Source organism: Biomphalaria glabrata, chromosome 4 (genome assembly GCF_947242115.1).
Source record: "Biomphalaria glabrata chromosome 4, xgBioGlab47.1, whole genome shotgun sequence".
Classification (NCBI taxonomy): Eukaryota; Metazoa; Mollusca; class Gastropoda; family Planorbidae; genus Biomphalaria; species Biomphalaria glabrata.
This window is the reverse complement of record NC_074714.1, coordinates 46,940,657-46,954,397: the sequence shown is the minus strand read 5'-3', so window position 1 is coordinate 46,954,397 and position 13,741 is coordinate 46,940,657. Positions and strand designations below refer to the sequence as shown.

General features: G+C 32.8%; 1 protein-coding gene across 2 annotated transcripts; it reads left to right on the top strand.

The window, feature by feature from the left end:
• Window positions 1–70: 70 nt before the first annotated feature.
• On the top strand, window positions 71–12,821 carry LOC106054995 (zinc finger protein 491-like). 2 transcript variants are annotated; one of them, XM_013211086.2, is made up of 2 exons: window positions 71–230; window positions 6,546–12,821. In XM_013211086.2, exon 2 carries the CDS (start codon window positions 6,815–6,817, stop codon window positions 8,672–8,674), a length of 1,860 nt encoding a protein of 619 aa, XP_013066540.2. In that variant the 5' UTR covers window positions 71–230; window positions 6,546–6,814; the 3' UTR covers window positions 8,675–12,821. The 2 variants fall into 2 exon arrangements, with proteins under 2 accessions (XP_013066540.2, XP_055881764.1); XM_056025789.1 differs by lacking the exon at window positions 71–230 and adding an exon at window positions 289–449.
• The last annotated feature ends 920 nt before the right edge of the window (window positions 12,822–13,741 follow it).

The following is a 13,741-nucleotide window of genomic DNA, read 5'->3' as shown; positions in this document are numbered from 1 at the left end:
TAGAAAGATGTCTAGATTTTAGTCTAGGTCTAGGACTAGGTTGTAAGTAAAATGGGAGAGGGGAAGTAGGCTGTAAGTAAAAATAGGGAGGGGAAGTAGGTTGTGGTAAAATCAAATTAACCTTCACATTAGAGCGTCACAATAGCAAAGGAGGAAGCTCGCTACTAACAGAAATCAGACAATAATGTCATTAATGAAGATAATCAAGTACACCGCTTGAAAAAGAATAGGTACATTTGGTATTAGAATAAAGAACAGTGCAATAATTTTATTGTATTTTAAAACCGTTTTTTGGTTGTCACTGTATTTTTAGTTTCGGATGCCTCTTACAAAACTTTTGATCCCCGCTTGGCTGGCAGGGAAGAAAAAAAACAAAATGGCGACGCCACACCAAAAATAGAATTTAAAAAAATAGTCTACTACCGAAATCTGTTGATGGCATACCAGTAGTGAGTAGAGTATAATGATTTAAGTCTTGACTAGACATCCTAGATTTTAGTCTAGATCTACGCTAGTCTAAATTAGATTTAGATCTAAAGTAAAATCTAGTCTCCACATCATCAAAAATCATCAGTTAATTAATTAAGATTTACAGTAACTTACGTTTATCGAACAAGTTAAGCTCATTCGCCGACATTTTTTATGTTTGAATTTGTGTATCTCCGTAAAAATTAGACCTAGAAAAAATCTGATTATATCTATGAACTCCTCATCCATTTTTCTTAAAAAGTAGACATGTTTTATTCAATTACTACTCAAAGTTAAACTTATATTTGATGTTAAAGTGAGTCAGGTCGATGATTTCAAAAGCTTAAAGGGTAACTCCGATGGTTTTGACAATTTTTGATATAATATGTGTTTTGATTTATAGATAATGAATATATTATTCTTTTTTTTTATTTGCAAGAATAACTTAGTAATTGATGTTTTTGTGACATAATTTTTCTGCGCATCCAAAACAGTCAGATTTTCACTGAATTTCTGTGTGACGTCACGACGGTGCACTCAAATCCTATTGATACTCATTGATAGGGAGGCGAAAAAGAAATTATCTTTGATAAAAAAATTTTTTCATTATTACATCATTAAAATACTTTAAAAGAAATTTCTAATGGTGTATAAATTATGACTGTATGTTTGACCGTAAGAAAATTATGATTTTTTTGTGCTGTTTCGACCTAACATTGGTTGACATGGAAAAAGTGATGAGAGAGCTTGACGCTGGCTCAGCCGGCGAGACACACCCCCAAGGTCAAAAGTTAAAAAGTTGGAATTGAGTTTCGTAGACGATAGATCTACTTATTAAATAAGAAATTTAATAGTAGATCTAGTATTCGTAGTAAATTTCTAGCTCACAAATCTGATTTCATTTATATTTATGAACTTCAGTTGTTTAAAATGTCTCAGTAGTATCATTAATTGAATTCTTTGGCCTGGAAATCCAATGTATTGTTGGTACTGCACCTGGTATTAACTTCAATTTTTTTTTAAAATCCCATTTCCACAGCAGTGAAGTTGCTGAAACAGCTTCTCTCAAAATGGTTTGAGCATAAACAGGAATTAGCTAATGCCTTTGTAAAATATTTGCTCTTCAGGCGAATAAATTTTCCCCATTTTCCCTTAAAAACTTCATCTCTTGGAAACAAATGAAAAGAGACACTAATTTCTGTATCAGCATACTTGCTGATTTTATCTTTGTGATTGGAACTACTGCAACAAGCTGAAGAACAATATTTAATTTTCTTCAAGTAGAAATAGAGGTTTATAAACAATGACCGATTATAAATCAACGTGGAGACTAGATCTAGCTGTGAAGCGTAACAATAAATGCGATCCGATAGGTCTAGATCTAGACTAGAGAGTTTATCGGTTATATAGGTCTAGATCTATATTTAGCCAGCACCTTCGTGACGTCACGTTTTTAAAAACTAAAAACATCTCGCAGAACCCCGTTTTTTGGGGGGCGTGGAGAATTTTCTGTCTAATTTATTAAATATAAAATTTTCCGAGCATTTAAATAAAAAATGATATAATGTTTACTATTACAACTTTTTACGCAGAATTTAAATATGTCAATAACTAAAATTTGAAAAACTATCGGAGTTTCCCTTTAAATTATCGAACACTTTTTTACCTTTATCTTATCTTATCGAACATATTAAGAACTTATCGAACAAATGAGAAGTATGGTGTTTTAAAAGTGTTATAATCTTAAGTTTTTGTGAAAAGTATGGTGTTTCAAAAGTGTTATAATCTATATTTTTTTATATTTATATCATTTTCTTTTTACGCCATGTCAAGACAGACAGATTTTAGTCATTTTCACATGGTCCACATCGAAGGAATCTATAATCTATCACTGATCAGCTCTGCTTAGAAACTGACTGTGCTAAGCCCAGTAACGCATTACCGTAGTACTTATTTAGGTCTAAGCTATTTTGAGACATAAGGCCATTAATAAATTAAATCCAGATATTATCTATTTGAGGGAGAGCCTAATAAGCTTTGGTAGCCAATAGATAATCCTCCCCAAGTCATTGCAGGATACAACAGTTTACTTGGTTGACCTAAAAACAAAACATACGGTACGCGGCCGTACGTAACTAGCCGCCGATCTAGCACGCTCAGTGTATGTAACAGCCCAAAAGTCAGTGCTAGATATTTTTCGATCTGGACGGGGAAGGGGGGGGGGGGTGCTGAAAAGCTATGGTAGCTTGCGAGCTGTGTTACCTATAGATGTAGATAGATCCGCCCTCCCTAAACCACCTGGTTGACCAAAAAAAAAAAAACACCGTATTTTAGAACACGCTTAGTATTTGTCACACACACACAAACAACATATCTATATATCTATCACGCGTAGTGTTTGTGACCTAATTAGCGGCTTGACCTTAGGTACTCGAATGATGGCTCCTCCCCCTTTCCCCTCAACATTGTTCTTACTACAACTTGAACAATGTTTTGGGGCTGCGTTGGTGGCCAGGTTTACACCTGTGTGTTGGGCTGTCACTGACCTTTTTTTTTTTTTTGTTGTGTGTTAGTCTGGTGATTGCGTTTGGATTGAGTCTTGAAATTTACGTTGTTAATTTGCACTGAAAAAGTGTGAATGTTGGAGAGTGGAATTGCGTAAGAAGAAAGCGTGGGTAAGGGGGTGTAGGCAGAATAAGAGAGTGGTTAAATGTGTTATTGTTATTATTTTGAGTATTTGTGATGTTTCAAAGGAGTGTCTTTGTAGCGCATTATGAGCTTTATCATACTTTATGGTACATGGTACTTTATATATAATTTTTTAGGCCCTGCGCCACACGTCTAGATCGAGAAGCACAACTGACTATGTATTTGAGGCTGACGTCACATTTTAATGGTCGATCAATTATTGATGATCTCTTGATACAGTGTCTGGACTGTTTCTCTTTTTTTTTTTTTACCTACCAAAGACATTTATATTTCAAAATATCTACATTCAATACCCCCCCCCCCCCCCTTTTAGCCCTTTCGTTTTATTAATATCTCTTCACATCAAGCACATGCGCTACATATTGGTTTATAAAACATAATTCAGAAGTTAATAGAATGGGGCATCTGAAAAAAAAAAAAACACAACTGGATATATTCTAAATTCATTGTTCCTGTGTTATATTCTATATTCCTTGCTGCTATGGTAGCACAACGATGATAATAGCATCAAACTATATGTGTCATAAAATCAAGCTTTTAAAATGGGTACAATTAGTGCATATCGATGTAAATCTATTTACTTAGAAAAATATAGCACATCTACGGTAAACCACAAATAGCTGATACAAATTGTAACACATGGGTAATTTATATATGTACTTTGCATTACATTATTTTTAAAAATAACAATTAAAAAATATATAATTTAAATATTTTGTGTTCTTTAAGTTATATCCCTTTGATGTTTATTTTTAACATTAAAATGGCGTTCGATATCTTACGAAGCTGAGATTGCTTATATAAAAACTGCTATTATCGAACACCCCCTTTTTAAACCTCAATTTTCATGTTTAGGTAGCAAAGGACACTTTAAAGAAAATTGTTGTAAATATTTCTCAGCCTAATTAGAAGCGTATTATATAGGTTTTGCTGAGCTGAACATCATTGGCATTAAAAAATACCCTTAACCCGAGACTCACTTCACTCTTCCCAAGAGGTAAAAAAAAGTGAAATTTTTATACCAATATCACCAATGCACTTTGAATATAAGTAAAAAAAATTATCCTCGGGTGAAAATGAAACTAAATATAACTAAACTATAAAGAAATGGACGGTGCACAATAGGAATGGACTAGTTTCGTCATAATCATCGAAATAAAGGAGAATTTTAAAAAATACAATGGGGTGTTCGATAAGTACCTTAAAACGAAGGTGTTCGATAGATGTAAGTTACTCTAGATCTAATTTTTAAAAATTATTAGATCTAGATTCTAAATTTTATTTAAGTCTCGAAATGACTCTGACTGACTCTTTCTCTTAGTCTCAGATTTTATTCAATAATCATAATGAAATGTTGATATTAAATGATTAGACTAGAAACAAATCTATACGAGAATTAACTAAAATAACTAGTAGTCACTATCTAGCTGAAGTGATACCCTTGCTTGCTAAGCAAGTAAAGAGTTCAAAGAGTGAAAGACTAGATCTAGACTATTTTAGACTTGGAAAAAAGACTTAGATTTAGAGTTTTAGACAGTTAAAGACTAGATCTAAGTGCCTCGCTAGGGTTGAAAACCTATTTTATTTATTTCAACCTGAGCCCTGACCAGAAGCTGCATTCTTTTAAAAATTAAATTGGAATGGCAAGTCTGGTGGCATACTGAGATGTGTGGGATGATACTATGACTCTGTGCTCTATGTCTATTGATACTATTTCACTGTGCCCACAACTGTTAAAATGCAGGCTTCAATTATATTTGTGTGGCTGCCTGGACATGCAATGTCAATATGCATGATTTAGCCATGATGTAGATGGTCTATCGTTCTGTCATCTTGATGGTCCCAGATTCATACCCTGCCTGCTGCTATGCCTTGTCGTCTTCTGCAGGTTGGGGCTAGGATGTACATATATAGATGGCAGATAACATTCAACTCTGAATGAACATTTCAAACATGTAAAATATTTTACAAACCTGGTGCCATTGCATAGTTTTGGTGACTGCAGTTTTCTTATTATATAAGGATGATTGGTGCACCTACCTTTAAAGCCAGATTATGCTGAGGAATACCTGGTGGATTTAGACAGGAATAACTTGACGACATTGTGACTTATCCACAGAATTCTAAGTTTTTGTTTCTGATGCAGATCCTTCAAAAGTGTATCATTAATACAATAGGATTATTTCATAAGATTAGTTGGTGTCAAGATATCTTTCCATAAAACTAGATGTGTCCGTGAAGGTTTTTAATATCTGGGTATATATGCTTGTGTCTTTTTAAATTTTGGAGCAAGGGACTGATTTTCTGTTACATTCACTTTACCATCTTTTTCATGGCGTGTACCATTGCTTTTATAGCCAACAGAAGGCACACAAACTCCCCAACATTGGTGTTACTGAAAGGAGAAGGGATAAAGCAGAGTAACTTGTGCCTAAGATAGCATTTTGAGCAGTAGGTGCTTATTAGCTTTGTTTGGCTACCCACCTAGGAGAAGGAAAATTCTAACCTCTCCAGACCAAACATAGGAAAGGCTTCGTGAGTCAATCCTGAGGAAAAATTAGGAGCTGTTGACCCTTAGGAACAATTCCCCTCTCTCCACCCGACCGATGCCCCCCAACCCCAGACAATTTTTTTTATAAAATCATGTTTGAGTACAAAATTATTTACTTATGTTAATAATATATATATATATATACTAATTATTTATACTTTAACCAATTTTTATTGTTATATTCTTTTTATAATTTTACATATTATATATATATGAACATTTGTGTCTGGGTTAGGTTTTACAAAGGGTTTGGATTTGAAAAGAAATTCCCCCCCCCCTTTTTTTTTTTCAAAAGTTCTGGATCCATTAGGGCACATAGTGCTACACTCTGGCAGAGCCTGTAATCAGCACTTGCCATTCCTTTGGACACATCAGCAAATTGGAAAGGGGGGGGGAACTGCTGTGTTGACGACAACATTCTAACCATGACATTCATCTCATTTCTGTGAAGATCCATTGTTATTTTGCTACTGAAGTAGGCCTTAAATATCATTCTTATACCGGGTACCTCTTTATCTAAGTCTAGACCTAGAGATATCAAGAATATGAAAAAAGATAATTTATTTCCCTCATAGCTATTTGAAGTTTTTCTGGAATAGAATACCATGTTTTTGTATGAAAATGTTACAGAATATATTCTGTTGTGATTGGAAATAAGAGATATATTCATCTTATTACTGGACACAAGGATTTTCTTGTATCCCAAGGATACATTTTTGTAAAAGGGTCAGAATAGTAATTACATTGATAGAATTATAATGTTTTGAGTCTACTCTGTATGTATTAAATATATTTATTTTTTTTGGTCTCATTTCAGATTGCAATATAGAAGGTGGCCTTTATTGTGGCATTAGAGGAGCTTTTTCAAAAAGATTTGCACATTTCCATTGTTTATCAATAAGTTAAATCAAGAAACTAACACAATTTTTAACAGTAAAGTTCATTAGGATTGTTATTGGTTATGCAAGATTCCAAAAACAGATTGGATTATATGGATTAATATCCTTTGCTTTTTTTTATCATAAAATTAAGAAATAAGCTTCAAGGGACTGGCAGAGCTCCAGTGTTTATTTGGAACTTGACAAAATGGAGTTCAGTTTACCTCCCCCACCTCAACTAGATCAAAGTGGTATAGTCTACAAGCAGTGGAACAATTTTCAACAAAGGTTTAATTACCATAGAAACACTTATCAGGATGTAGATTCTGCCTCCATCTTACTCTTTGCTGCCCGCCTCCAAGTGAACTCTATCTATGAATCCATGAAATCTATAGATATTGATGTACCTAAATTAAATAAGATTTTAGAAATTGTAGAGCAAATCTGCCTGCCACAGTTTATTCTGCTTTTTGAAAGGTTTAGGTACTTTACCTTAGAGCAAGACACCACTGAGACTTTGAATGATTTCATTCATGTTTTAAGGAAGCAGGTAGAAATTTGTGAGTTCGGAGACTTGAAACTTAAAGACAGTATAATGACTAATGCTTTAGTCAATGGGGTTATTGATGAAAATTTCAAGCAAAATTTACAGAACTCTGGGGGCCTTTGCTTTGATGATGCTGTCACTATGTGCAGTGGAGTAGCTAACGCTGGCAAAGGCATGACTCTTGGCGACCTCAACAACTTGGTTACAAAGAGTAAGAGAATAGCCAAAGGGAAGCGCAAGGCAACGTCACCAACATTCAAGAAAAATATGTACATCATGCCTGTGTACGACAGCATAAATGAAGATGCAGATGCTGATGATCATATGGTAGAGACAGTCATGGAAGGTGTTAAAAAGAGTCGAACAAGAAGGGCAGCATCTAAACCACCCAAAAATATACCTAAACAGTTTCTTTGTTATTGCTGTGACAATGAGTATGCCACTAGGAAGTCTTTTAGGCGTCATATTTCTAACAAGCATGGCGACCATAAGTCTTATTATTGCAAGCACTGCAAGATGACATTTAACAATAGGACTGAATGCATAACTCACTGTCGTGGACATTCAACCACTCCTTCAACAGTTGGTGCACCAGCACACTGGAAAAAAACTGACTGCACCGATTATGCCTGCTGGTACTGTGAAGAATCATTCCCCAACTTGCCTGAATATAAGATACATTGTGCCACCCATTTAGCTGTGAGAGTGTTTCACTGTGATCTCTGTCAAAAGAAAAATCACAACATTACACGCATGATTGGTCATCTGAAAGGGCATCTTGTGCCTAGACACAAGTGTGAGATTTGTGGCAACTGTTTCGGCAGAGGAGAGCTCTTGGCTGCACATTTGCAAACACATGCTGAGAAGCCATTACACCAGTGCCAGGTGTGTGGTAAAAGTTTTGTAAGCGCTGATCGTCTTCACTGCCATATGAGAACGCATTCTGGAGAGAAAAGATTTACCTGTGAACTATGTGGTAAATCATTCTCTCAGAAAATGAGTTTTGATTACCATAAACGCTGGCATGCTGGGGAAAAACCCTATGAATGTGACATTTGTGGCAGGCGTACAATATCTTTTGGTGATTTAAGAAAACACAAACGAATGCATAGCGATAGAAGGCCATATGTCTGTGAAGTATGTGGAAAAAGTTTTCGCTTTATTTCCAATTTAAATCGTCACAGACAGGGGCACAGTGGGAAAAGATCCCATGTGTGTAACGTTTGTGGCAGGACATTTATTTATGGAGAAGGTCTAAGAGACCACATAAAAGCTGGTCGCTGTCCTGGAACTAAGAAAGATGGCGTCACTAAGACGTCCAGGGCTCCAAGAATGAGAGGACCCTCAGTGCCCAATTCCCAAGTGATTCCTTTGATGGAGAACAATCCTCCCCCTTTTGTTGCTCCGCATCATCAGCCACCAGAAACCTTGCAGAATGAGTTTGCCCCTTGGCAGTATATGATCAGAAACAATGAATCTGAAGGTACTAGTGGCTTTGTTCTAGTGCCACCCTTTTATTAAACACATTTTCTTTGAATGTACATCAAACTAATTGGATGTATAATATAATATATAACTTTCTTTTTTTTTTTTCTTTTCTTATTGACTGTTTGATAACAGAAAAAAAAAAAAAGCCAAAATGGCACTTTTATATTTTATTCTTTTTTTTTTTAAAGGCATGCATATTCATTATGTTTCAAGATATATATTAATATAAATACATATATATATAAATTATTGGTATACTGTACTATGTTCATAACTAATAGTGTATTTCAAAGTGTATACATTTTTTCTCTTGCTACAAATTTTTTGTTTTTTGAATGTGTAAATGTGTTAATTGTGTATTAAATAGTATAACTTTAAAACACTGGTATAAATGGTTTGATCTGTATTGCTTTGATTTTAGGAAACACAATATTACAGTTGTATGAAATGTACTATATTACAGTTGTATGAAATGTACTAAAGACTAAACAGAAATAAAAATGATCATTTTTTGAAATACAAATTATTTTGCTAATGTTTATATCAAACAAAATGAAAACTAACAGAAGAATGATAACTTAAAAGCTAAAATCAGATTTTAAAAACTTGTTATAAAATTAAATAAAGACAAAGACAAATGTTTCAAATAAAAAAAAAGAAACTGAAAATAAAAAAAAAAATTTGATTAAAAAACAAGAGTATAAATATATAACATTTAAAAAGAAAAGAAAGCTTATATTAAGCGTAGCTCGATCAATTAGTTTGGATCAGTCATGTAATTAAATTTTTTAATAGATCTAGACTTAAATAATAAATCTCTGCGATTAGAAATGTTTAGTGCAGTTTCATGCTTTAACCTTTCTCAATATTCTATGATCCTATTATTTGTATGGACCTGTTGGGAAAAGGCTGGGGGAGAATGAAGCGGGTAGCTGTGTAAATATTACAGTAATTTTTTTTTAAACATTGAACTACCTGGATTCAAACATAGGGGCTCTAGCCTCCTCAAGCCAGTACACTGTACCAGAAAAGTGCTTTTGAAAATAGGTGTTTGAATTACCTATTGTTAGTTTAAAGGGAACTAATTCAACTTATACCATACCACCGCAACAGCCAAGTACAATTTCTTGTTCGATACCAAACAAAATAAAAATTACAATTTAGTTAATTTTTTTTAGTCTTGTGTTGTCAGGTGAAAGAAATAAGTGTGCTAAATTTCAGCTTGATCCAAGATTGGGTGTGGGAGAAATAACTTGTACAAACCTTTTACCAGACAGAGTGAGTTGATATAAGTTTTGTGAAAAAAAGGAATATTCATAACTTTACATAAAAAAGTACACCAATTTTGGTTTTTATCTCTGTTGAAGTTCCACTTCTTTGTCTTAACTATTTTGTTTCTTCATGTCTTTGTTCTTAAATTATTTTTTTTTAATGAGCATAGCAAGTAGATTTTACTTGAGTTAATGTTCATTTTAACTTCCATGTCACTAGATGTTCATTTTAATTTCATGTCACTAGTTCTTGAATGTTTAATAGTTTACTCAATAGAAAGAAATATTCCTTTGATCGTAGAAATACCAATGATAATATCTCTCTATGCTCAGGAAAAGAACAAATGTTCGTCTCATGCATAGAAGCCCAGAGTAAGTTTTTTTTTGGTAATGAAGATATATTTGTTTTATATCCTGTTGTTTAGCACTGCAGTCATCTTGGCCGTTCTTCAAATCCTCATCACTCCTCCTCATCAGTGAATGGAGTTTCTTATTATTGAAATATATACAAAAAAAGAATACAAAATATTTAATTAGCAAACTCCCCTTTAGCTTGTGTGTGTGCGTGTTTTTTTTTTACTATTATTTTCATTTTAAAATGTATCCTGTTTACCAGTGTATACCATACATAAACATAAATGTATATCTACATGTATTTCAATTCTTCCCATTTTACTCAAGCTTATGTTGTGTAAACTGCCTAAAGAAATATAACATATACGTTTATTACGTTTTCCTTTGCTTATCATTTGAAGTAAAAAAAAAAATTTCTCTAAAAGCCATGTATTTATTACTTAGCTTATGTACATAAACTTATTACCTATGTATTGGATGGTGCCCACAGAGTTATCTTTTCTTTGTCTCTCTAAACACTGCATATTATTTTATTGTTATCAGTTACAAGGATACCCCTGTAACATCATTCATTGTGATGAGTACTTTAGTGATATTGTAAGGGGATGACTGAAAATTGTTATTTACAAAGTATATTTATTTACTTTCTATTTTGATAGCTGCTTTCTTATGTGTGTGTGTGTGTAAAAAAACAAAACAACTATACATATATATTTTCTCTAAGCTCTCAACTCTAGCAAAAAAAAAAAAGTTTTAAAAATATAAATTGAAGTGCTACTAAGATATACTAGTACCGTTATATATATATATATATATATATATATATATATATATATATATATATATATATATATATATATATATATATATATATATACATATGTATGTATACTTAAACAGCACATATGATAAGTGGTACTAATGTGATAGTTGATGTATCTTCTCACTGGTTGGTTTATTTGTGGCAAATGTTTTTTGATACTTTGATAAGAAGCTACTGTTTGACTGTTTAAGAAAGTTATATTGTATTTGTTTATACTCTGTGATCACAGAATTTCCAAATACACTATCAAAGCTTTTGAAATTAAATGAAAATAAATGGTCATAAATTTTACAGTGTAGTGATGGGAGGCTGTTTCAGTAGATGTCTTGGAATGTTAAATTGAATAATCACTGAGGAAGTATTGGCATAGTCTGTGATGTCAGAATGTCAAATTAGAACATGATGTCCTAAAATCTTTTAATTAAAAGTCCCAGCCTTCTTCAGGATTTAAATGTGAGATCTTCAACAAAGGCAGCAGAAAATCTCTGTCAAAGTTGACATAGAGGAACTACAGTTCTCTGTCAGGTAAAGATTGTTTTGTCTTATTTCGGCAACATAATGATGGTCCTACTGATTTTATGACTTTGATTTTGAGCTACAGGAAGTGAAAGAAGCTAGGATTTGAGTTATATCACCTGTTATACTGAACCACCCCAAAAGTCACAGGAATCAAGCTCTTCTTCACCCCTATTTGTCTGAACGCAGGAAATAATTTGTATTCATTTTTTTTTATAGATACCAATAGATACCAATCTGTTTAAGTAGCTGTATCTGGGTGCGTCATTTACTTGTATGGTGGCTTAAGAAATCTATATTTTTAATGAAGTCATTAATATCTTAATAAATTCTTATTTGTTATTTTATTTATAATATGCTGAAGTCTTTTAATTTTTAAGAAATGGTTTGAATTTCATATCTGTCAGTAGTGACAAAGTTCTCTAATTTGAAGAAAAAATAAGTTTATTTTTTACTATGACTGTGATTATTTAATTTCTTATCTAAAGACAAATGATTTGATTCATTACGGAATGTCCTTACAAAAAGCTATTCCTAAATTTTATTTTATCAATATTATCAATTTGTATACTTGTCTTTATGTTTCTGAAACATTCTTCATGATAGCATTTAAACTTTTGTTTTGCTTCTTTGACTTATGTATAATAATTCTTTCTTCATTGTAGTTAGCTTCAAAGTATCTTATTAAAAAATGACATTGCTTCTTCTTTCTGCAATGACATACTGGAATTGTCTGGAATTCATTTTGATTTTCTTGGCTATTTCACTTTGCAAAAAAAAAAAAAAAAAAAGGAGAAAATTTTGCTTTATTGTATCCACATTTTTTTCTTTACTATGGTACTGACATATTGCTCATTTCACATCCACTTTTCTTGTAACTTTTTTTCTTAATTTCATAAGAATTTTTTTTGTTAATTACGTACAAAAAAAATATCATTTAGAAAAATAATGTATTAGGTACCATACAGTCATTTTCATTAAATTAATTCTTAATTGTTTTAAATTGAAATGACCATAGTGAGTGAACTCTGAAAGATTGTGTCCATCTAAAAATGAGTTCCCATGTTTAGGACTTCCCTTGTTCAGCACTCGAGATTTTACTTTCTTTGAACTTAAGATGGAACTCATTGAACCAGTGTTTATATTGTATCCCTTTTTTTTTTTTTAGAACTTTTTTCCCAAGCTGTATGTTCCTAATAAAAGCATAATCACACAATCATTGTCTTAATGTTGGTTTATTTAAAATTTGTCATCTGAGGTGAACTGAAACTTACAGTAGATTTACGTGACATCATTTTATTAACTTAAAACTTTATTTTGTTAGAAAATTTATTATTTTGAATGAACTAAAACTTTAAAAAGGGGGTGGGAGAGAAATTCTCAAGTTGTAAAATACTTAGACCTACCCTGTGTGAATTCAACTAGTGTTATTAGTTTTAGTTTTAGTGAGATAAGCCTAGCTAGGATTACCAGAGACGCATATACCCAAAGGAGGACCCTTGAAAAGAAAAAAACAATGGAAACTTAAAAAAAAAATACTGGACATATTTCTTTGATTAAACATCTAGTAAATCATAGGAGTTAATGCAACTTTATTAGATATATTACTCAGAATTTTCATCACTCAACTGGAGCTTCATGCATGAAAGTTTCTTCAAACTATAGGCTTACTTTGTGAGAAGAGCTCTCACTGAGTCAAGACCTACTTTATTTCTCTCTTTTGTTCACTGTGATAAAATACTTTCTTTCAGTTGGTATTATTCAGATTGCCAAAAAAAAAAAAAAAATAATAAGTGAGTTTAGTGCTTCCTTACAATACATACAAATCTTGTCAACAATAAATGTGTGCTTGCTTGGTCTGATTTTGCATAGAAAGTAGCGCAGCTTCGTTTAATCTACTTGTTCATTATACATACATAATTATATATCGATATGGAGCTACTAAGAGAATTCAGGATGGCTGCCTGGTCGTGCGGTATGTGCGCTGGACTGTCGTTAGGTCGTCTCGAAAGTCACAACTAGGTTCATACCATGCCCGCTGCCATCCCCCGTCGACCAGCAGAAAGTTTGGAGTAGGAAGTTACCGGAAGTAGTCTAAGTAAACTATCAACTTTGAAGGAACATTCAAAACAAGTA